Source organism: Pezoporus occidentalis, unplaced genomic scaffold, assembly GCF_034315485.1.
Source record: "Pezoporus occidentalis ecotype Australia unplaced genomic scaffold, CSIRO_AGI_Poc_V1 ctg16, whole genome shotgun sequence".
Classification (NCBI taxonomy): Eukaryota; Metazoa; Chordata; class Aves; order Psittaciformes; family Psittacidae; genus Pezoporus; species Pezoporus occidentalis.
In genome coordinates this window covers 3796093-3821384 of record NW_026913425.1, presented here as the reverse complement: position 1 = coordinate 3821384, position 25292 = coordinate 3796093, and the positions used below count along the sequence as shown (strand labels likewise).

At 35.7% G+C, this 25292-nt stretch overlaps 1 protein-coding gene across 5 annotated transcripts in view; it reads right to left on the bottom strand.

Annotated features, from left to right (window-relative positions):
* AP3B1 (adaptor related protein complex 3 subunit beta 1) overlaps positions 1-25292 on the bottom strand; it is a 169388-nt gene that overhangs the window by 67262 nt on the left and 76834 nt on the right. For all 5 annotated transcript variants that reach the window (XM_062612402.1, XM_062612403.1, XM_062612404.1 and 2 more), the window contains 8 exons: positions 24484-24538; positions 24333-24404; positions 21575-21637; positions 20530-20662; positions 13243-13352; positions 5861-6037; positions 1412-1598; positions 296-426 (listed from right to left, as the gene is read on the bottom strand). In XM_062612402.1, the coding sequence (XP_062468386.1) occupies positions 296-426; positions 1412-1598; positions 5861-6037; positions 13243-13352; positions 20530-20662; positions 21575-21637; positions 24333-24404; positions 24484-24538 (928 nt within the window). The remainder of the gene's footprint in view (positions 1-295; positions 427-1411; positions 1599-5860; positions 6038-13242; positions 13353-20529; positions 20663-21574; positions 21638-24332; positions 24405-24483; positions 24539-25292) is intronic.

Below are 25292 nucleotides of genomic sequence, written 5' to 3'. Positions count from 1 at the left end.
GCAGTCAGAGATACAAAGAACAGAGGTATGAAATCAAAAGTGAGATGGAGGGGGAAAAAAGCCCATTTAATCCACGAGCAAAGCAGAAGTGGTCTACAGTTGATCCACTTCTCCCAGTGTAAAGAGCAAGCACTGTGCATGTTTCCAAGGTAAAATAAGCAATACAAATACTCCTGTGCATCAAAGTTTTTCAGTATAGCATACAAACAGGATTTAAATACTTGTATTTTAGGCTAATACTCTATAATGAGTGCCTTCTAGCAAAGTGAAGTTACTTCTAATGATGCTGACGTACCGGCTCAACTATTTCAACGTTTCGGACGGAGGGGTCAGGCGCCACCTCTGGCCAGTCAGACAGCTCCAGGTAGCCAGTGGCTTGGCTGTTCAGTGTGTGAGACAAAGTGCCAAGCTGGAAATGATCCCTACCTATTAAAAAAAAAAAAAAAAAAAAGGGGGGGGGGCGGGGGGGGAGGGGAGAAAGACACAAACACCATGAGCTCTACCACAAAGAGCAATCTTAATCAGGGCTAAAGGTAATTGCCATTGTATTACCTCAAATGTCATGAAATAAATATAAACTAGGAAGCTCTTCATAGGTCAAAAAACTGATTTCAGTCCATAGATTACAATAATCTCTCCCATAATGGTCAATAAAAAAGCTAATCAGTCAGTGTGTTTAGAGGTGTTGCTCTGAAATGTAGCTTCTCTAAAAATTACTTTACTGTGAATATTAAGAATGACAGCACAGTTAAACAATCCATATACATGTCTTGGCACAAACACATCCAGAATTTTAATAGTTTTTCTTCAGAATGGTGCTCCTCTTAGAGCTTCAAAACTGGGACTAAGTAAATATGAAAATTTAAATTGCAAACTGTCACAATAACAGAGTATTTTTAATTAAGATAACCTGATAACCTTTTAATCTTGAGATGACAGACAATGGTTCTTACTTGTGAAAGGACAAGAAAAACGCACAGGGAAAATTATGACTTTGAAGAAAAACAACAAAAACCTAATCTATTGTGATTCAGTTTATTTCCGATTCACAAAACATCGGCAATATTCACATTAACAATCTTCTACTGAAGTCCAGGTGAAAGATGAGAGCTATTTTCCTAAATTGAGGAATCACTTTCCTCAAAAGAAACACCTTCTGTTATTTAAATCAAATTTAAAATCCACAAGAGCGCAAATGGATCAGTTTGTCAGGGTTTATCATCAGAGAAACACACTTTGTTTGTGCCACGTAAACCATGCTTGCATAGAGCAAGTAAGCAGAGTGAGTACACTTGCATATTAATAATTTGTATTTTCGAAGTAACACAATTAGTAAGCATATTCGAAATAGGACAGGCTGCCACATTCCTTTACACAATGAACATTTACCAAATGATTTTGGCACTTATACCTTTAAAAGGAGACTCAAGCAATGGGGCAGGTTTCTGTGCCAGAAATATTTTTTTGGCATATTTGCTTAAAGCTCCACTCTTCTCATTTGGAACGATGAGCTGCCTAATAAATCTTGTACGGTCTCTGATGTCGTAGCTTTGATCATACTTGCCGAGATTTAATACGTACTGGGTAAGCAATTTTGTCTGTGGAAAAAAACAGGACAAGAACAGAATACAAGTTATTTATGATTATTGATAACTCTGGATAAACATATTTAAAGAGGTAATAAAAATGAATGGTTATGTCAAACAAATGTTGTTCCACAGGGAATATGCATTTCTAAAGCTGCAAATGGAATTCTGCAGCCAAAGCACATGTCCTCTTCTGTATTGGGGAGGTGAATGCTGAGTACTGAGAAGCAGCCATGTGCTAGATTATTAAACTGCTGAAGTGGAAAGAAAGGCATCATTAAAAAAATAATCATATATGGCAAACCCACTGAAGGGTCTACGTGAGGATAATGAATGTGGAAATACAACTAAAAACATGGCACTCAAAACTTAATCGGAAAAATATGCAGGACATCAAAACATCAGAGGGTATTAGGGGGCTGGCAAACTGCTTCTGCTGAGGTGTGTTTTATGAAGAGATACTGTCCCTGGCATAAGCAGTGTCTGCACTCTGACTGCACTCAGTTACTTTATCCTGAATTATGACCCATTAAAGCAGACACATGAATCACTGAACTGGATTACTGCAAATTATTTGCAGTGCATTTAGCTGTTACTTTTTCATAAAAGCAAGCTGCTGATGCCCTCTAAAAACCAGGATAAAAGACTTCTTCTATTTTTTTCCTTGAAGCTTAAAGCCTCCAGCAATATCGGTCATTTATTTATTTATGTAAGAGAGCAATTTATATTATCACAGCTTTTTACAGCGTAATAGGATTTCCTAATTTGATGTCTGAGAAAATTAACATGTATTAAATAATTTAAATAATTCAGTTAAATTTTTAAATCTGAAAAAGAAAAGGGGGGGGGGGGGGGGGGCAAGGAGTATAAAAACATTAGGGAGACTTTCCCAGCATCTTAGTAATAACATAGTGTAACCAGAACAATGTTGCTGGAATGGACTTGTAACCATTATATACCTTAGAAAGAGGTATGCCACTTTATAGACAAGCAAACCAGAAAAAGAACAAAAATAATATACCATTGTAAGGAAGTAAATTTTTAATATTTTAACTAAGAAGGCTCCATATCTTCAAGAAGCCTCCTTGCAAGCATCATATACAGTACAAAGAGCATGAAAACACTTTTTTCCCCTTACAGCAATGCAACCAAACAAGTAGCAGAGCTTTTCTACATGGAGATAGCTAATAGAATTATTCTAATAATTAATTTTAATTAAAAACAAAAAACCAAACAAAACCCCCTTAACAAACACACATCAGTTTTTCCAACAAAGAAATATCCATAAAAAGTTGAAAATTATTTCAGTAAGCACATTATTTTGGTGAAATATGACAGAATCTACACACCATGACTGTTCAGGAAGGCAAAAGTATTCTTATATATGTTATAATACATTTATTATCATACATCAACACTGCCTATCTGAACATGCTCATTATATAGGCATAATATAATTTCTTTAATCTTCACACTGTTAGAAGCTATTACTATTTTTTGTACACTTACATTTGGCTAATATGAAAAGTACGCTTCAAGTCATCCCTCAGCAATATTTCCACAATTTTCTAGTGGCAATACTTCTCTTGAATAACATAATGCCTATCCAATATTAGGATTGGTAGATCCCCACTGGATAATTTTTATAATACAAGTATCACCAACAGAGGAGGCTCTACAATGGGAGAGAAACAGCTGTCTGTCTACTCTTTGATATCATTAGCTTGCAGTAACTTGATTCTTCAGATACGCAAGATAAGGCTATTGTGCTGAACCAAGTTGGACATATCTATTTACACACTAGGATTACTCGTGACTTCTTCCGGTGTGACTTCTTTCTGCTGCATTATACAACAGAATCCCATCATAATCTCTTTATTCTTTCTACTATATTCGAGAAACACCTAAAGCAATTAGATGACATTTTCTATTTAACACTTTCTCTTATGTGGGCTATAGATTTACACATCTATCAAGCACATTCATGAGGATTTTTATGTCCCTAAATGATGAAATAAGTAAGCAAGTTTACCAAACAACACAGACAACCAGAGAGAGGAAGGCCTGCTCTTATTACATATTTATCTAGATAGGATTGAACCTGAAACTCTGCCTTAAATTACAAAAGACTTTGAGTTCATGGGGTCATCACAGAATTTCACAGATACTGAAAATTCTTACAAAAATCCTGAATCATATAAAGCTTTCCCAAAAATGTTCTGTGTTAAGTGCTTAAACATAAGCTAAGGCAATTATAAGAAAGTAAGGAAACATATTTACAGAAGGGGAAAGAATAACAAAGTCTTATTTCCTCCAGATTTTTGTGCTTTTCTCCAAACATGATTTAACAGTTGAGTTTTGCCTGTCTTTCCCTCACCTCAGTGAAGAGCTCTTTCTGTCTGCCTGGTTGGTGTTAAGTCTCTTTTGGCTATCCTACCACTACTTTTCAATAGAATGATATTGTATCTTTGAGATTTTCACAACCCAACTGACTTTGGATGAAACTGATAAGGATTCAAAAACTATTATGTAGGGGGGTGGGATACAGAGGGACAAAACAGAGATCAGGAGATTTGGACATACTAACAACTGAGTAGTGAAGTGTACAAGATCTCCCTTCAAGTTTGAAAAATTAGACTGAAAAATGGCTGGACTTTTTAGAAACTGAAGTCATTACAGAAAGAAATGTTTCCATACTGAGTAAGTAAAGAAGAGCTCCTCCTGCGAATAAGGATGTAGATATATGAAGAGTGTTCCCAGCTCCTAAAGGCAAACCCATCACATTCTAGTTTGCAAAGTTTTGAATCAAGCCAAGTCATCAACCTACTCTGTTACAGCTTAGTATATGAGTAGCTCGGACATATGCGAAGACAACATATTTTTCCACAGCCTAAAACATTAAAAGAGGAAAATATTCTTTGACAAAATTCATTCAAGCAGGCATATCAGTAGACAGTTACTTCTGCTTTATCACCACTACTGTATTTGAATAAAATATTATGCAACACTTACAAGAACAGTTTAAAATGTATTAAGATGTGAAACTGGAAAAAGAGCATCACAGAAACCATCATCTCCTTCTAGGAAATTGATTTGCCAAGTATGGTGTGGAAAAATTACTATAAAATTTCAAAAATTGTATGGAAAATCAGTACATATCATGTAATGGTCCAAAAAGAGACAGTTTAGACAATCAAACCAATTTTCCCGTAGCTCAGTCAGCATTTTCATGAAGTATGATAAAGTCACTTCTGTTATTGTCCCAGTTTTAGACTGTATAAGCAAAGGACAAGAATTCATTCTAATCCGCATGCATGCAAGACAGTTCACCTCTCAAAGAATAAAGACTCAGACAGATGAAGTCTGCAGCTGGATATAGCTATCAAAGAACAAGGCGATACCACAGATGCAGAGGTAAAAGATTCTATACTGTCCAAGCTGCTGTAAGACAAAGAGGCCTAGTAACCCAGGAAGCATGTATTTCAGATAACGTATTTCTTCTACATTTGGACATTTCTTTTTACTTTACAATCGTTTACAGTAATAACTGGAATTACAGTGAAAAATTAGTGTCAAGATGCTATATTCCATAGCCAGAGAGTGACAAAGTTCACAGTGCTGTCGCTGAGATGAATGAAGCAGTTGGCACCTCCTATAGCCACTGTTTTCTGCTGCCTGTAGATCCAAGCTCATCTTTTTTGTACTAGCTGACATTTTTAGATTATCTTTATTGCTCGAGATTATCAACCCCCACATGGTAAAGTGAAATAGTAAGAAATACAGAAAAAATACCCATCTTTAAGAGGAGGTGACTACTAATGGAAAGATGCCTTTTGCTGGCATCTCCTTGTAGATATTCTGAATAAAAAATCAGCAGCTTCTTGTTCAAATTTAGGGAACTCCTTTGAAAATTCTGGTCTTAGACCAGAAAACAGGAAATCACACCTGGAAAATCTACTATCTGGTACTAGTAATAAAATTTACTACTTTTTTTTTCTATTTATGTGAATAAAAAAATCTGCAATTTCCCGAGGAAGAAAGAGGCAAAAACCAAAAAAGAGTGATGTCATCACTACGTTCATATTTACAGACTCAAAGACTCATGGTTAGATTTAGACTCTCAGGATTTCTTGAAAACTGATGTTCAGCTTTTATCTGTAGAATACTATAAACTAGTTTTGGTTACTTATATAAAAGAAATCACTACTGATCTACACAGACTGTACAAAATCTGCTGTGACTCTAAATATGTACACTTATAAGTTTATGCTTACCTGCTTTGAGTTTGTTAAATAGAGTTTTGCACCCAAATTTAGGATCTGCAGCTTTACAAGGTCATCTTCATTAGTGAAGCTCTTGGCTGTCTTTCTCAAAACATCAGGTGCAATCTTTGGAACCCATTCACAGTACTCGCCGATAAGCCAGAGAATGCTGGCTCTGGCTACTGGAACCTGAGAAAACATTGAGCACTCCAAGTTAACACATTCACAAAGACTATTTATGCACTTGTACCTGTCTGTGTTCAGTAACAATAAAATACTGTTCAGTAAAATACTATTTAAAGACAATTGCCACACAAGAAATAGAGACCAAAATAAACTACTGTTCAGTTGGCCAATGTTATAGATTGAATATTCATACAATTTAAGATACAGATCCTGTCCCAAACCCCATGTATTAAGTGCATTACAAGTTGACAAGACAAACAGAGAAGGAATGGAAACAGAAGTGCACTGAAGTGATGTGCATCATGTTCACACTACAAGCTTGTGGCAGTTGGAAAGTGAATCCAAGCCTTCAAACATGGTTGGGAATTCTTGCCACCAAGGTTACGGTAAACACCATGTTGAAATACAACAATGCTTTTTTTGTGACTATATCCGTATGAAAAGGTTTCCAACACTTGCTCAAATCCTGCTTATCTAATTGAAAAACTCAAGAATTTCTTTAAGACTATTTCTATCTTTCCTTCATTTTTCTTTAAAATTTTATGACAGTTTTTTAGATTTATTCCTAGCATATGGCACAGACTTCAAAATCACAGTACTGTCATAGATGGAGAGGAAGCAAAATGTAAAAGCACGGAAGGAAACAGAAGCTCAAGCTCCATGCCAAATTTAGGTAGGAGTACTTAGGAGTTAAATGAAATAATATTCATGCATTCTTCTCAAAGGTGAGCTAGTCCATATAATCTGGTGGTCAAATTAAAAACTGCACCTGTGCTACATACCTCCCCAGAAACATTCTCCTTCCTTGAGAGGAAGGAAGAAAATCTGCGATGAGAAAATTTTTCTAGGCAGAAGCATGTTTAACATTGCGCCTACATATTGTGGTTCTGTCATGTTCTGTAGAGACTCTTGTTCAACAGATGTCAAAATATTAGGGAAAAACATAACTGTTCTACCAAATGACTGACTGCAGTTCAGAAAAAAGGAAAGCTTCCAACTTTGAATTACTCCCAGTTCTATGCATTCTATTCTTTTTTCATAAGCTTACACTTAAGCAAGTGTAAATTATGCCTTAGGTAAGATTCACAGGAGAAACAAACTTTAGAAATTCAGCATTAGTGTTCTTGAAAAAATAATTCTTAGCATCTTTTATACAGCAATTTCTTTTTCAGCAAATGTCAGGTTTTAACATACAAAACTCTGTTTCTCAGAATTACAGTAGGGACCAACTATCAAGTACCTGATCCTTTATACACATAAAATTTGAAAGTACTGCTTTCCAGTTACATTCATAAAAGGTCACAAATATCAAGGTCCGGGATATCAATTTGCAAACTATGGTCCACAGTCTCTGATAATTGGCTCACTAAGCCATACTAAAGAAATACGACTTACATTCATGAAAAATTTTAATGATTAAAGATGTCTTACTGCTCCAAAAAGTTTGGGAACAGCTTTGAATAAAGTCAACTTGACAGTATCTACCTCTATACTTCATATTGTTACAAATACACATGCCAACAAAAATATAAACAAGCATGTCATGAGTAAAACAAAGGAGAATGTCTGCTGACAGAGAAAGCAACCAGATCACAAAGACTGAACACAGAAATTCAACAACAACAAAAAAATCACATTAATAGATAAATGCCAATTCAAAACATGGAAAAGATATTTCAGGTAGACGTAATATTTAGAGTGATTTAACATAAATAAATATGTGTATTAATTGAGATTCAGACTAGTATTTTTTTGAGTGAATTGACAAGAAAATTTAAATTGTCTTAGAACTGTGTGTGAGAGAGAAACAAGTTAATGAACAACTGTTAAATATAAAAACTTTAAACACAGTCAGAACATGTTGCCTGCAAAATGCTAAGACTGATGCCATTACTGTACACTGATTTCAGAAGGAAAAGAGGTTATTTCTAATGTTCCAAAGGTTACACTGCATTAAGGCCTCACTCCCCATCTATTATCTTAAATTGGGCTAAAGAACAGTAATTGAGTGGTACATTAAATTTTCCAGTATTAGAGCAGTTCAAGTTGCCTGCTGTACAGAGATACACCTCCAAATAAGAATATATAGACAACTTCAGATTTCAGTTATGCTAGATTTATTTTTCTAAAATATTTCATTACAGACTTGTAAAAATATTAGAATTCTGACAAGATCGTGAAGTACCACGGTTTGGGCAGCAGCCTATTAGAAACATCCCCTTTTCTATTATTGTTTTTTCATAAAGCAAAAATACCTCACAGACCAGATCAATTTCAGTAATTGTTTTACTTACAGAAGACAAACATCACTGATGTAATTTTCTGAGTCAAATCAGGACCACACTTTAAAACCACAATTAAACATATTTAAATATATTTAAACAGTGCGCATTTAAGCAGTGTTTTACTCTGTAATTTTTTTCCCCAGTTTGTAAAATATAATTATTAGAATAATAAGCTAGCTTTACAATACAAAATAAATTAAGCCTAATTTGAAAAATAGCAATAACGGAAGGCAGATGATATTTCTCATGAGACTGTCTTTTCCCCAGGTGGTTAGCTTACTATGTAAATACTGTATATGTTAAACACAATTTTGTGCAATAAGAATCAGTATCAATTAGAGACTTTTTGAATCAAACCCTGAGTGGAAGCCATTTTAATGAAAAGCGGATGTCAAACTGATGAACCCAATGTTTCTGTGTCACTGGATTCATCTGGGGTTAAAATCACACAATATTTTCAGACTTCTTCTTCCCTGTTTCAGTCTTCCAGTTCTCAAACACGTAATATCAAGTGCATGATCCTGCAGCCGTTGTTTCCAGGGCATTCAAAACAGCAATCAAGAAATGAAGCTACTTCTAGACCTTCAGTGCCTTTTCTAGCATAGCTTAAGTAGGGACCTTGAATTGACAAAAATGAAGGAAATAATACTTTCATTATTCAGCCCTGCTCTGCATTATCCTCAAAGGCAAACAGGATTGTAAATTACTTTGCCTGATGTTTTATTCCATGTGCCCTGAGCAAGTGGTTAAGTGCTCATTTTAAGCCTTAGTACCAGAAGGCAGTTCCTACTGCCATTTCAACCCATTACCTGACTGGAGGAAAATAAATAAATGGTTAAAAACAAACAAACCAACCAACCAACCCCCCAAAACTAGGCAGACCCTCTCCCCTCAAAGAGTCTGGTTACTGCAGATACAGAAATACATCATAAAGACTTTACAGATCACTCTAAGCAGCATAATTCAAAAGCTATTGTAGTTAAGCTCTAACCTTATTACACAAGATACTATGTTAAAGTACAACTTAAACCTACCAATTCTGGTTATCCACATTTGTCACAAAACCAGGATATATTCAAATTGTAAAAGACGTCTAATTCTCTAGCTACCAATTCCTTAAATGTTACTGGAATCAGAAATGGAAAGAGGGATGAAGTCCGTGTGAAATGTCAGACTGGCAGCAAGAAGAAAGGTATACAGGAAAGCACAGGAGTAAAAGACAAGTGTTGGGGGCTTTCTGTTTCCAGATGGTAGACATTCAAGGACTCACCCATTATTTGAACCTCTAAACATAAAATTCATTTAAAAAAGGATTGTTTTTTATTCAAGCTCAATATTTGTTTCAAGTTCAGTATACAGAGTCCCTGGACACAATGTACCAAAGACCACACATTTCTCTCAAATTCTAAAACATTGCATAGTTATTAGAGCAAGTAAAACCCCATCATATTATGAGAATTGTTTGTTAAAGAATTACTTAAATAAAGGTTTAAAAATATATTAGTAAAGTGTATCATAGGGAAAAGAATGTAGCTAGAATGTGAATCTTTGAGAAATGAAATACATGTCAACATATGAATATCATAACTTGTGATACCTTCCCAACATTGAGGTAATGGAGAACTTAAAGAAAGCAAGCCACCTCTGCTGTGAAGCCGTATCAGAAACATAGCAATAAGCAGTATTTACATAGGAACACTGCAGAGGACCTTAAGTTTGTTATTGCTGGATGAATGGATAGAGCAGTGTCAAAAACTCCCAGGCACCACATGTAGTAATAAGAATCCAAACCAAACCAGCAATTAGTAATTCTTAATTGCTCCCATACGTGACACATTTTCCTCCACATATTAAATCCTTCAGAATTACATGCATCTATCTTATTTTTCCCCTTTATCTTGTCTTTATCCCATCAAGAAGTGCTTCTGCTCATCTCCAGATCAGAAAACAGTCTCAGTCATACTCTAGAAGGAGCTAGAAATGGGTCTGTAATGAAAACCAAGGATTTCAGAATCCACCAGCTATTGAAAGAAAAAAACCCAATCAACACTGCCTTAGTAGTACTGTAAGAGACAGCCTGGAGAAAACCAAAACTACAAGATTCCCATCACCCAGAAAGCAATCACTACTGGGTACAATTTACCCACATAAATTATTTTTCTAAAAAGAAAAGGCAGAAACTAATTTGGAGACTACTGCAACTTGTTTATATGAGGAAATACACAAATGTAGACCACTGAGACATTTTTACTCAGAGCTAATTCTTGCTAGGTTGGTTTACATTCATTCATTGCTAAAATGAATTAAGATAAATCAAAAGAGGCATACTTTGGATGTTGCACAAAAATATCTCATGTTAATTCAGTTTAATCAATGCAGTGTCGCCAAACCACTTTAAAACTTAATTCAGATTGAATCTGCAGGCTCATGTAGACAAATTCTGGACCATATATGTTTTGAAGTCATATATGACTATATGACACACATTAGATGAGAGAGTATTATAAAAGCTTTTGAGAAAGCCCACAAACAACGTCTCTGAAAATGCCATTTTTTACAAGGTGGAAAAGCACTCTCATGAATAAAAAAAGACTGGATAACAGAAAAGACAAAAAAACAGAATGGAAGCAATCATCAGATGTCCCAAGGGACCTACAGGGGAAAACCTGCTGTTCAACAGATTTGCAAGTAACCTAGAAAAGGGCTATTTAGTGAGGAGATAGTCTGCTGACAAAATTATCCAAGGTAATCTAAACTAACATAGGGTCTGAGCAGTTGAAGTTTACTTACTTATTAGTGATACTTAGAAATCAGAAGTGTTTTTTCAGAAGTGATACAGCTAGCCTTGAAACATTAGTAACAGGACTTTAAAAAAACCCAATTCTACTCAGTCTGATGGACCCTAAAGTATTTCTAGGGAAAAATATCTTGGAGCTGGAATACAGATATACTGAGCTGTACTATGCACAGGTCTTGGTACTCAACAAATACCAGACACAAAACAAATCTCAAAGATCTTTGCCTGGACACGCCGGAGGTAAAAGTTTAAGGTACAAATGATAATACAGCAAAGGTAGAAAAACGAGCACTCTTTTTAGATATGTAAGAAACAATCAATTACAGGGCAAGCTGAAATGGATCTAGTCCTAAACTTTAATGTAAATAAGAGTCTGCAAGAGTAGTTTTTAACTGAACTTCCTAATATTTCTTGTAATTGGTCAGATATATTTAGCTTACTATCTATCCTACCACTTTCTAAATGGCTTTGTAGATGAAGCAGATGAAGACAAGATTAAGGAAGATGAGAAAAATTCAGACTGGATGACCTGAAAGAAACATTGATTCAAAAGATTTTAAGCACCTCACCAGTGACAATCACTATCTCAGGCTAACACAACATGAACAAAGCAAATTCAGACACCAGCCTAAGAATGTATTCCATCCAGTTTACACTTTTTTATTGTACTGGCTAAGTGTTCATCATTTACCTAAACTAAATCATGACAGAACAATCAAAACCTTAAGTGTTTTTCTATTCAAATGAATTTAATTCTGTTCATGTTTTGGTTGCATTTTACATAGTATTAAATTCATTTCAACTCTTAAGCATCAAAGAATTTCTGTGTTTATGCTTCCCCATACTTCACTTTAAAAAAACTTCAATGTATTTAAAACTTGAAATATTAACCCAGAAGTATTAATTGTATAAAACAGCTACAAAACTCTTTTCAGTGTTAAACAGTGTATTTAGAAAACAACTACTTTCTCTTGAATAATATGCTGACACACAGGATGACAAACTGATCTGACAAAGTGCCAGAAGATGTGTATAAGATTATACACAATTCATAAGATTGTAACTATCAATCAAAATATTGCACAAATTTTCTAAAATCATGGGTGATACTTATTTGATATAGAACTAGCAGCAGTATCTTATAGCCTCTTTGATTCTGGATATAAGCAATCCAGTAGAATTTTCTTTACAACAGTTAAGAAGTTTGAGCTCCTAGTGGCCAAAAATTTGTATGTTTAATCTGTTCAGCAAGCATGAACTAACCAGATCACATTTCCTTTTTCTTTTATTATTCCAAACTTTGTTAAAGTCAACTACAGAAAATAGCAAATTCACTGATTTAGAAAATATTTACTGTTCTATCATTAATAAATGTGCAATTGTATGAAACGGAACAGTTCTATTTATAGCATCTACAGAAAAATAATTACTGACAGATCAAAATCTGTCACCACTGAGGTATGATGCAATAGGTAGCTAATAGTCTTCAGTCATACAGGATAAGACCACTAAATGTTTCATCAATAACTCAGACTTTGAGGAAAATTTGGGAGGTAAATATTGACATATATAAACGTCAATTTAATCTAAGGATAGATTATAGGTAATAATGTGAATTTTACTGTTAAATGCCACAGAATCTTAAAACACCCAGAAGATGAAAATGCAACTTGAAGAAACATTGCAACACACTCACAGAAGCATGTCTGGCACCATGCAAAGATGAGGTAATTTCAGGATAGGGAAAAATATTTAGAATAAAACTCTATCCCAGATCAGTAAGGCAACCAGATGAAAACCCTCAAGTTGAATGCTGCTTTGCTGTTCATTTCAACTTACCCACTCTACGTTTGAAACCTGCTATTCGTTTGGCCTAATGGTACTAGCAATACCCAACAGATCTGGGGAACTCTTTCAAAATAGCTCCTCAGGTCTAAAGCACAAATTGATGCCATCTGATTGCTTCTATTTCCTCTTCCATAAAAGCATAAAAAATGTTATTTTATGTTAAAAATACATAATGTTCTATTTCTCTGATATATCTATTTCTGTTTATGGCCCACATTCAAAGTAGATAGTGTGATTTTTATCAGTCAATAAGGAAGACATTGTGCACAAATACTCACTGTAATGTTATCCAGGAGTTTGGCCATATGCTTAATAATTTCACCATGTTGTGCTGGCTGGGTTTGCAGCAGTTTCTTAATGACAACCACACTTTCAGCAACTACAATTTCTGTTTAAGACAAAACAGATCATTAACTTAAAAAGTATTTATATAAAAGAAAAAGTTATAAATAATTCATCATAAAAGTTGTTATCAGTTTTCTAAATATGCTTTGCAGAACTGAATATTTATTTGGTAACAAAGATGTAAAACACTCTAAGTAATACAAGTTCAGCTTCAAGTTATAAGGCACAGAAAGAGGACACAGAAGTGCTATAAATGTAAAATATCATCCTATTACATATTTTTTTCAAATTGCTTTTTAGTAAAGCTGCTCTTTGTATTTTTTCCTTTTCAGATTGAGGAACAGCATGAAAAAACATCTGTTTTTCATCAAAAATATGCATATTCATAAGTAATTTGCTGCCTGCACTAAAAATACAAACATTTTTTTAAATTTTCAAAGATATCTATAATGTTAAATGTAATAGCTCATTCATAAACAAGAAAAATAACTAAACATTTCCTTTACACTTTTTCACCTTTTAAACAGTCTCTCTTAGGTCTGTAACCTAATCTCTAGTACATTCAAATGAAGCTTCTAAATAGCAAGCTGTAAGATTTATGCCAAAGTCATGCACTGGAGTGCTTAACTACTGTAACAAGTAACATTCGCAGCATGATCAACTTGTATGAAATGTACAATTCTTGAAGCTGAAAAAACCCACTGGTGCAGAGGTAAGCTTCTATGCAAGAGTAAATTCAAGCTGCAAGGAAAACTGAAACCAAAACACACTACTGTAAAAGGTCAACATTTCACTTGCACTACAAAAAGGGAGTAACTACTTCTCCTAAACTATCATTGTTTAAAACAAAGAAAAAGCCCAACTACCATTTGTTAAACAGAGGTATTCCCATGTTTCAAGAGTTAAACTGATGCATGGACAGCAATCGAGCAAGCTGAAGTTTCAAAAGAACAGTACAGGGAAGAGATGTCTGTTTTTTTTGTTGTTTTTTTTTTTTTTAAGAAAGCAAACGTCCTTATGGAGAAAGACTTTTCAAAATCTGCGAGTATGCATCATTATGCCATAAGCCTTTGAAATGCTTAAATCTTACCTTGTGTCTTTTTGAGTCATCCTTTATCTGAAATGACATCTCAGCCATTTTTCTAGGCTTATTTCCTGAAGTAAGGCTAAGACATTTACTTCACGTATCTCAATGTCTCACACAAGCCTACAGATCAACTTAATGTAATCGAGTTTTGCCAGATAATAAAACAAAAAGAGAGTTCTCAAAATTTTAAAATTACAATCTGGAACATTTAGAGAGGGGGACATTGTAATGGCAACCTTCATTATTGAGTGTTTTGTGATACTGCTTAATGATTAAGCAAAACAACACTGGACCCAAAAATATGAGTGGACACAAAGTCATTATTAAAAACAATTGTTGACAGTGTAGAACCAATCATGATAAAATAATGTGCAGTACATTTAGTCACCATACAAACTACTTTAATGCAATCTGTGGGACCAAATTTAAAAAAATTGAACCAGAATTGTAAGCAAATAAACCGGTAGGTTCCTCTTACATGAGTCTAGACACGAAAAAAAGAAAGTACAAACAAAAGCAAAATGAATTTGCATTAGAAAAAGGACCTCTAGAAGAGAGGCTTTCTGAGGCTTGCTTTATGCACATGAAGAATCCCAAAATGAGCATGAAATAAAAGACACACACTTGGGTTTAAAGACAAATAAAAACACCTCAAAAGGTAGAGATAAAATTGGCATTTTGAATGAGTGCTAAAAAAATTTGAAAATGTAACTGCTGGAGTTGTCAAAGCGAAAGTACATAAAAGACAATGATATATGAATGCAAGAATTTCAAAACAGAGTGTAAACTAAATTATACCATAGGGCCACAAAAAGTAAACCAAAATTTAAAAATAAAGACAAAATAAATATCACAGAAAATCTGATCAGGAATGCCATTACCAATAGAGAAGACTACAAGAGGTATCAGCAATTTCAATTTTCACAAGTCATAGTAAATATCTTAGCATAATGTCCACTGCTAGTTTTCTTCACACAATTTTGAAGCAACTACTCTCAGCAGGAACAACTTCACAAAGACCTAAAATATATTCCATCACTCAATACTCCATTTTGCCAAATGTATATAAAAACTAACAATGTAGTGGACAGTAAATTGTGGGGACAGAATTAAAATCTTTCATAATTGAGAATTTCACAACATTATAATAGAAACTCAGGAAAAGACCTTAGCAAAGAATGTATTACCAGAGAACATTTAAAAGCTGCATTCTGAAATACTACATTTGATACCACTGATGCCGAGTCAAATTTCCTTCCACTTACATTAACCAGTAATTCCAGAAACTAAAACACACAACTGAAGTATAATTTATCCACAGTCTGTAATTTATATAACTATTTCTAAAAGCAGCAAAACTGCATCAACTGTTTTTGGAAGGAATATACCAACTGAACCTGATAGTGAGATTAAAAGCGCATCCTCACCAAACTTGCAGATGACACCAAGCTAAGTGGTATGATTGGCACACGTGAGGGATGGGATGCCACTGAGAGAGACCTGGACAAGCTTGAGAAGTAGGTCCATGTGAACCTCATGAGGTTCAACAAGGGCAAGTGCAAGGTGCTGCACTTGGTTCAGGCAACCCCTGATATCAATGCAGACTGGGGGATGAAAGGATTGATAGCAGCCCTGCAGAGAAGGGTAGATATACTGGTGGATAAAAAAACTGGACATGAGCCAGCAATGTGTGCTCATAGTGCAGAAGGCCAACTGTATCTTGAGCTGTATCAAAAGGAGCATGACCAGCAGGCCGACAGAGGTGATCCTGCACTTCTGCTCTGCTCTAGTGAGACCTCACTTGGAGTCCTGCATCCTGCTCTGTAGTCCTCAGCACAGGAAAGACATGTTGGAGAGGGTCCAGAAGAAGGCCACAAAAATGATCAGAGCGATGGATAAAGCAAGTCTTATGGTGATACAGTAGTGCAGAAAAAGTTGAATCAATGGGACTAATTTATGAAAACCTGGACCAAAGAGCATGGCATCAAATGGGTATATATCACACCCCATATCATGCACCAACCTCTGGGAAAATCGAATGACACAATGGACTATTAAAGACTACACTGAGAGCAATGGGTAGTGGGACTTTTAAACACTGGGATACACACTGAGCAAAAGCTACCTGGTTAGTTAACACTACAGAATTGGGCTGAGCTGGCCTACTCAAAACTTTACATACTGTGGAAGCAAATAAACTTCTTGTAGTGCACATAAAAAGTATGTTAAGAAAAACCATCTGGGTATTTCTACTCAGACAATGACAAACTCATTCACAGAACTGCTTTTAGTCAAGGACTTGGGTGTGCTTGGTGAGTAATGTGTGAGTAATTTACGTGCTGGGGATGTCCCATGGTGGGGAAGTACCATATGTACCTTAAGGGGATTTGATTTTTGGTTAGAATAGCCAATGAACTAAATTGTTTGATACTAACTGCTATAAAACACTGTATATTATCACTTCTAGGACACCTATACACCAACCACCACGGTGGACACCTCATGGCACTCATCTCTGCCACACTGGATTTGCGGATCTGAGCCCAACTCCCTCTTGATCACCGTATTAAGGAAGAATTAACTTTGATGAAAACAGACATGCACAGTAGTGATGGAATCGGAACTGGCTCCAGCATGCAATAATCCAGCACCACACACCAACTTTCCTGCCCTGAAAGACTGTTACATAGAGCCCAAAGTCATGGACTAAATAAACTTGACATTTTATAGGGATGCCCATAGTCTAAGGGAATAATGCCTGTGTGTACACATCAAAAGACAGGAAAGGTGATGGGGTACTGGAAAGTGTGGGCATGCTACGCCCAATGTCTCCTCTGCACAGGAAAGACAGACCTCCTGTGGTAGTTCCAGAGAGGGACACAAAAATGGTCAGAGGGTTGGAACACTTCTCCTATAAAGACAGGCTGAGAGAGTTGGGATCATTCAGCCTGAAGAAAAGAAAGCTATGGGGAGATCTTACAGCAGCCTTTCAATAATGAAAGGAGAATTATAAGAAAGATAGGGACAGACTTTCTAGCAGGGCCTGTTGCAACAGTACAAGGAATAATCATTTTGAAGTAAAAGAGGGAAGATTTTGAGTAGATATAAGGAAGAAGACATTTTTTATGATGAGGGTAGTGAAACACTGAAACAGGTTGCCCAGAGAGGTGGTAGATGCCCCATCCCTGGAAACATTCAAGGTCAGGCTGGACAGGCTCTGAGCAACTTCATCTAGTTAAAGATGTCCCTGCTCACTGCAGTGGGGTGGACTAGATGACCTTTAAAGGTCCCTTTAACCCAAACCATTCTATGATTTGGTAGTTAGAAGGTTATGCAAATGGTTAAAACTAAAGTAACAAGGCAATTATTAGTGCTAAGTATCCAGACACACATTAAGTTTCTGCTTTTCAGAACTGTCTGAACCTGGTTAATTTTTCCACACTTATAAATAATGAACTCTGAAACTACATTAATGCTACAAAGAGTTTGTTTTCTTTTATGTCTTTCTAACAGTAATTCCAATAGATAGGTAGTAGTTACCTCGTGTATTAACAGTTCCAGTGATTTTGCAACTTGCCTGTTCAAATTTGTATAGATTGTTGGGAAAAAAATTGTTTTAGTTATACATCCTACAATTGTGTTTACATTCAACCTGCAATTTTCAACAGAAAATGAAAGTCACCCATTGAAGGAAAATCTGCAGGATCTCTAGTATGCACAGTACAGACAAGAGACTTCTTATAATCCCATTTGTCTGTTACACCTGACAAGACTTTTATGTTACAGTGGGGCCAGCGGTCAGTGGAAATTATCAAGGCAATTGCTTAAAGGAAATGCATCAGTCAAATGCCAAATATCACACCAAAGAGCTAAAATAACTTTTCTTGCTGTACTTTCTTCAGCAGATGAGGAAGGAAAATAATTCTCAGCCATCAACATGGCCCCCAGAAACAAGGCTCTGGGGAAGTTGAGAACCGCTCTTGAAATTTTCTTTGTATGAGTGCTTTATTTAAAGTCAAATTTTTCCTACTCAGGGAAGACAGGGGCTATGGAAAAAAACCACCTGAATAACAGAAGCACATATAGAAACTAGAAACTTTAATAATGAGACAACCAAAGAGTGCTGTGAAGAGTTATTCCAGCTGCACCTGTCTTCTGAAGAGATTATTATGTGAAGTGACACTTCACCTCTCAGCACCCAAGTTGCAGAATTATTAATGGCACAGCTCCTGTGCCAGACACAGCCAACATGCCTTGGCTCTTGGTTTGTATCTACAGTAAGGGACCTTCCAGAACAAGGACATAGAATTTGAAGGCAGTTTTGCCATAAGCTCATTCTCCAAGATTCTATTTTGATTTAGTAGAATCAATTTGGTCACATCTCTTTCACACTAAAGTGAATTACCCATAATAAAACAGTGCAGAGAAAGTAGAGCTAACTCTGCTTTCAGGGGTCTCAGAACCTGCTGGACTTAACAGCCTGGGATTCATGCTACGCAATGGCAGCAGAACTGTTTTCAGGCTCCAAACAAGTGTGGAAGAAACAGCACAGCAAACTGACTGCTTGCACACTTTAGAGGTGAAAGTTGGAGGAAAGCAAGATTAACCAAGACTCTCTTCTTCTTCTCATGCTAAATCTCTGTTTTTCTCCCTTACCGTGTCCCAAACTCTTCTTATGTTCAGTAAGCTGTGACTATTGGTAATTTCCTGCCACCTCAAGAAAGGCACCATGTAAATTATGCCATTCTATTCATTTCTTGAAAGAAGGAATAAAGACGCTGCAGCTATGGTAAAGCAATTTGCCAGCTGCCAGTTTTAAAAGATCCTCAATATATCCTCTGCAGTCTTTCAGAACAGTAAGCACAAAAAGATAATTTTATTTGCTAGACAACTACTTAGAAACAGTCAAGAAAACTAATCTTGTTGAGACAGACCTTTGTATACAGGCACATGCATATGTGTGTGAGTATATATGGAATTATATTGAGGAAAATATTAAATTGACAAGCTCTGTTAACAGAAAAAAAAGCGTTTTCATCTTACCTCGGTTCCTTTTTAGCAAAAAGAAAAACAGGAGGAGTACTTGTAGCTCATAAACCAAGTCAGAGAAAGCTCTGCGTGTATCAGTGGGTCACAGGATGACTATGTACTGCCAAAGTGATGTCTCTAATAACGGCCTTTTTAGGATTACCATGAAAAATATGTCCAGCAGATATGGAGAGAAATTAATCCTGCTTTTCAAAGCTTACAGGAAAATTCACCTGTGTTCTCTGAACAACTCTAATTACCCCAGGGATCCCAAACCCATGCCTTTCCTCCTTCCCTCTGTTTATTATTTTTTAACTAAATCTTTCTTAAAGCTATTTCCAATATTTAACCATATTAATGTAGGTTGTACATTATAAAATAATCTTCCAGTTCTCTTATTGGCTTCTGCTGTGCAACATTCATTGGTAACTAGTAAGAATATGCAATATTATCAGGTATTGATTTACAGTGCTGCTATAACCTATTTGACTCTATCGGCTCCTTGTCGTGTTCCTTAGTGACTTGCAACTCCATTTCACTCTATAAAAATAACAGAAGGCTAGATTACAAAATCAAGCCAAATTTGGGGCTGCTTACCCTAAAACTATTTAAGATTTTTTTTCAGTTAAGCACTAATGCAGTAAAAGAAAAAAAAAAATAAAAAATTCCAAGCTTTCAGCACCCTCTACAGGCTAACTATTTTGATGCAATTAAGCATGTAGCAGTAAAACTACCGTCATCGATTATAATCACAACAGCACACTCAAATAATTGCAGTATTTTGAAAAAAAAAAATAAAATAGAAAAAACAGTAACAACAAAAAACCCAACAAACCCAAACAAAACAGGTAAATATGTAATTGCCAACCACAAGGAATTCATTTCACTAACAAAAAAGACGCACCCCAGTGATTATGATAGCCTTTGAAGTACTTTATGCAAAAAGCAGCATCAAATCACTGTTTTTATCCAGTCACGTCAGATAAATTCTTATAAAAGCAAATTCCTATATGACTTTTCAGAGTGATCTGCTCTGTGTGGTTCTCATTAAGAAAAGGTTTCATGCCTTCAGCTACTCAGAAAACAAACAGAACAATTAGCTTACCATCCCTGTTGGACAGCAAACATACAAGGCCATTAAGGCATGTGTCAGTCACTTCGGTGATGTTAGTTGCACATCTGCCTATAGCTTGAATTGTAGCTGCAGCAAACTGTTTATCTTGGCTTTTCACGTAAGTCTAAGGAAACAGGATTTTCGTTAGTCATTACACGAGTCTTGTCAACCAAATACTTACCTACCCTATTATCCTCATAAGACAAACATACTCTGTAACAAATTCCATCTAGAAACCTCCATTACATGTTAGAAATTGCACTTTTTTTCACCTCACCTAGGAGACATTTTCTTGCTGCTTTGGTCACACATAGCCATGCAAACCTCTGATTTCAAGAAAGCTTGGGGCAGGGGACAATTACCCAAAACCAGCAATTAGTTTCTGTGCAAGCATGGAGGGGTTGATGAGCTCTCTCTTTGGAGAGGTTTCAGTTCATTTAACCAGGAGCATCTGTGAAACTATGAATAACCTACCTGCCTGAGAACCAGTACCTTTCAGAGAAATCCAGCCAGAGAAATGAAGCAGTGAAAATACATGTCATAAGCAAAGAGCAAAGAAAGAAGGACAGACACTGTTTCACAATATTGGCAGAACATTTTGCTGATACATATACAGATATTTGAAATAATACTATTTCAACAAATGACTTACAGAAATTAGGTTTGGCAGTAAATGCTAACGGCCAAATATTGCTAAAATTAAGACCCTATCTTCTTGTGACTTACAGTGTCAGTCACATTGGTAGAATTTGTTTTAAAGAATTTGGAATAATTGTTTTTTTCTTATCACTTGTTTTGTTTTGTTTTTCTAGCTGGAAGGAGAGAGAAACAAAACACTGAAATGCCTTTCCACATATAAAAAGCTTCATCATATACTATGATATGAGACAGCTTCATTTCCATTCCAAGAACATTTCACCCTGGAAAGGATATTAACTTGAAAAAACAAAGACCAAGAATCTAGATGAAACATCCAGTAATGACAACTGGCCAACAGAAAGTGTTTCATGTAAAAAAAATACACTTTTGCACAAACCTGAAATTCTCGAAGCAGAGTTGATATGTTGGCTTCATTTGCTAAATTTGTCAAGATTTCAAGCTGCAAGAAAAAGGTATTTTTATCAAAAGCTAAAATAAAATCTTATGAAAAGCACCACATATATACTACACTTCTATTGTTTATAAGTAAAAGATAATACTACTAAAAATACCACTTACAATTCAACAGAATATACCAGATTTTAGTATAAACTAGTAGCATCACTGCATTATGAAGGAATATTCTCCTTGCAAGTATAAACAAGATTTTCAAAGCAGGACTCTATGGTTCAGTGATGCATGTTCTATAAGCTCTACCTTTAGTGTTGCACTGCATACCAAATGAGCTTGAAATACTTCTGGCAGCATGGCTTCCAGTGTTAAAAAACAGGCCTTGGAATATAGGAACCATGTGACACTGTAAGAAGTAACAGAAATCACAACTAAGGGGAAGTTTAGATTGGATATAAGGAAGAAGTTCTTTACTGTAAGGGTGGTGAGGCACTGGAATGGGTTGCTCAGGGAAGTTGTGAATAGTCCGTCCCTGGCAGTGTTCAAGGCCAGACTGGACAGCGCCTTGGGTGACATGGTTCAGTGTGAGGTGTTCCTGCCCATGGCACGGGGGTTGGAACTAGATGATCTTAAGGTCCTTTCCAACCCTAACTATTCTATGATTCTAACTGCAGATGGTGAAAAAATAAAGTGTCCATTATATTCAGATGAACTGCAATGAAAGACCTTTAAACTGGGCAATTAAGCCACTGCAGCTATGAACCTCCTGAGATCTTAATCAACATCAGCAACATCCTTTTCTTTGTTCTCAGTGAACAAGAGGACCATATACACCACTTGGCATATATTGTTAAGATGCTATGCTTCCAGGCTGTTCTAACTTTGTAGAAGAAAGAATTTCAACACAATCTAAATGAGGTAACTTGAAGAAAAAGACAACTCTGTCTCTGTAAAGGAAAGTTATACCCCAGAAATCTGTTGGTATTTTTTGAGCTGGATGCACACAGACAAGGATGCTTACTGATACAGTCCGCCCATACTTCTGAAGCAATTTGATAAGACTATCACCAATGGTTCTTAAAGATACATACCTAGCACAGCATATAAGCAAGTGGATAAATGGAAGAGAAGAACAAGTGGGAAAAAAAAAAGCTATTTTACAGTACAAAAAGGCTATCAGTGGAATCCCATAAACATCTCTGTTGGTCTTTTGCTTTTGAACATATTTATATAAGAACTATGAAAGAAACAAGAAGACAAATGATAAAGTTTTTGGCTGATGCTACAGTTCTCAGAGAAATTAAGACAAAAGCTGACCATAAAATGCTGCATAAAAAAATTAAATATTAGGTGACTGGTTAACAAAATGCAAAATAAAAAAATCACCAAAGGTAAATGTAATGTCCACAATTGGGGAAAAACCTTAGCTTTAAAGGAAATGAGCTGAGCTCTGAGCTGATTACTAAAATTGTAACTGAAAATTTGTGGCTAAAATAGAGAATTCCATGGAAATATAAGCTCAATGCTAATCAGTGATTAAAAAAGCAAACTTGATGTTGGGAAAGAAACAAGAGAACGAAACAGAAATCAAAACAGTGCAGCAGATGAATTTCATGTTGCTCCTACATCTTAAACAGGTTTGCCTATCTTAAAGGAGATATGATGGCTATGGAGGGAGGGGCTGGAGAAATAACAAGATTTTCTTATGTCTGTAAAAGTGTAGGTTGACCTAAACTTTTCAGCCACAAAGAGCTGAGACAATAAAAGGAAAAAAATAATTTGTACTTCTCCACCAGTGTATTACCAGTTAATACAGGAATTTAAATTTATTAACTTTAATTTATTTCAGGAGTGACTTTTGCTGGATAACACTAAGTCTTACTAATATTCCTAACAGTTTTCATAATCATTATTGTGGCAATGATCTTTTTACCTCCAACTGCCACAAATTTATTTAAATTTAAAATTGGACTAATAAAAATATGACAGGTTGGGCATATCGATCATGGACTCCACCACTCTGCACGTGTAATGAGTGCAACACTGATGTAAAGTGAAAATAAGGAAGAAATGTTTCTTAAAGAAACCTGTGCCTTCCACTCCAAACACAAGTGCCTATGACAATGTAAAGCAAAACTAGAGAAAAGGCTTGTAATAATAGACCATTTTTTAGGTATTGTTTTATCAACGATTTCATGTGCAAAAAAAAGACTAGAGAAAATAAGAAGATGACAGCCTAAAACACACACTGAGATGCGGCCTTGGGGAAAGTCTAAAGTATTTCTCATGTCGCATGCTGCCTTCGAAGTAAATCTGGGACTGTAACACTGTCCCATTTTGTTCAAAGGAACAGATTTAAACTCTTTTTAAGCTAACAATATTGAAGACTGTGTGATTTAATTTCTCTTCATTTGAGAAGTTTCTTTCTCCCATGAAAATAGTCAAACTCTAAATGTTTGAATGGCTGGTTAGATTAAAATAGTAACACTATCACTTCAAGATACCAAAAGCTGTAGAGGAAACCATAGCTTACCTGCCAAATAAAACATGGTAACAAGAAAACTTTCAGATTGCCTGACAAGTCTAAAGCACACTTGCAGATTTAACTAAAAGCCACAACTCCATACTCCATAGTGAAAAAAATGTAACATCATAAACTGATGTGTGTCATAATAGTGCAAGAAAATTTTACCTTCCTGTTGCAAACAGGTCTGTCTAGCAGTACAACTCGATTTCAAACTCACCTTCAGTGTTTTGATCATTGTTGGGTCAGTTGACCTAACATAGAAACTCTTCAGATAAGGTTCAAACATACCCTGAAAAACAGACATAATTTAAGTAGCTTGCCTGTGTTTCACATAAAACATGATTTAGAAAACTCTAAATAGGTTGTACCTTTCTCTGAATTGACATAGTGGCAATATTTTGCAGAACAATATACTGCACCTCCCTAGAATTTGAAAAGAAAAACAAGAGTTATCATGCAAAATTACAAATACATAGAATAATGCAACATAGCAAAGAAAGTCCATAGAATCATAGAACAGTTTGAGTTGGAAGGGACCTTAAAGATCATCTAGCTTCAACCCCCACCTTGCTATAGGCAGAGAAACCTTCCACTGGACCAGGTTGCTCAAAGCCTTGTTCAACCTGGCATTGAACACTTCCTGGAATAGGGTATCCACAGCTTCTCTGGGCAACCTGTTCCAGTGTCAGTATGAAGGAAAAAATCACTGACACTAGTGTAATGCTTCTTGTAAGCCTTGGTCTTTGTTTAAACCAAATTTTTTTTCAAAAATCGTCATCCTGGCTTCTCCAGAAGTAGCTCACAAAAACCTTGCATTTTATCTACCATCCTGAAACTTAAGTATTTCAGGTTGACATAGCTAAGAACAAAAACACATGGCCTTTACCTGCAGCGTGAGAATGACTGTGTCACTTACAAGTACAGCTAATCCTTCCACAACCAGCAAGAGCTGCTATGACCTTTTTTAGTCTTAAAAAATTTCCTAATAATTCTCAAAAAGGGAGAGTATCTCCAGTTATTTAAGACTATATAATGACATACATACACATCTATCAAAAAGCAGTACTTTAACATAATAAGCTTTGAGAGAAGCAGACTACAGAAATATGCAATATTCTAAACACAAAACCATGAAATAAGTTTGGAGGATATTCTCATTATTAACGAGTTAGTTGAA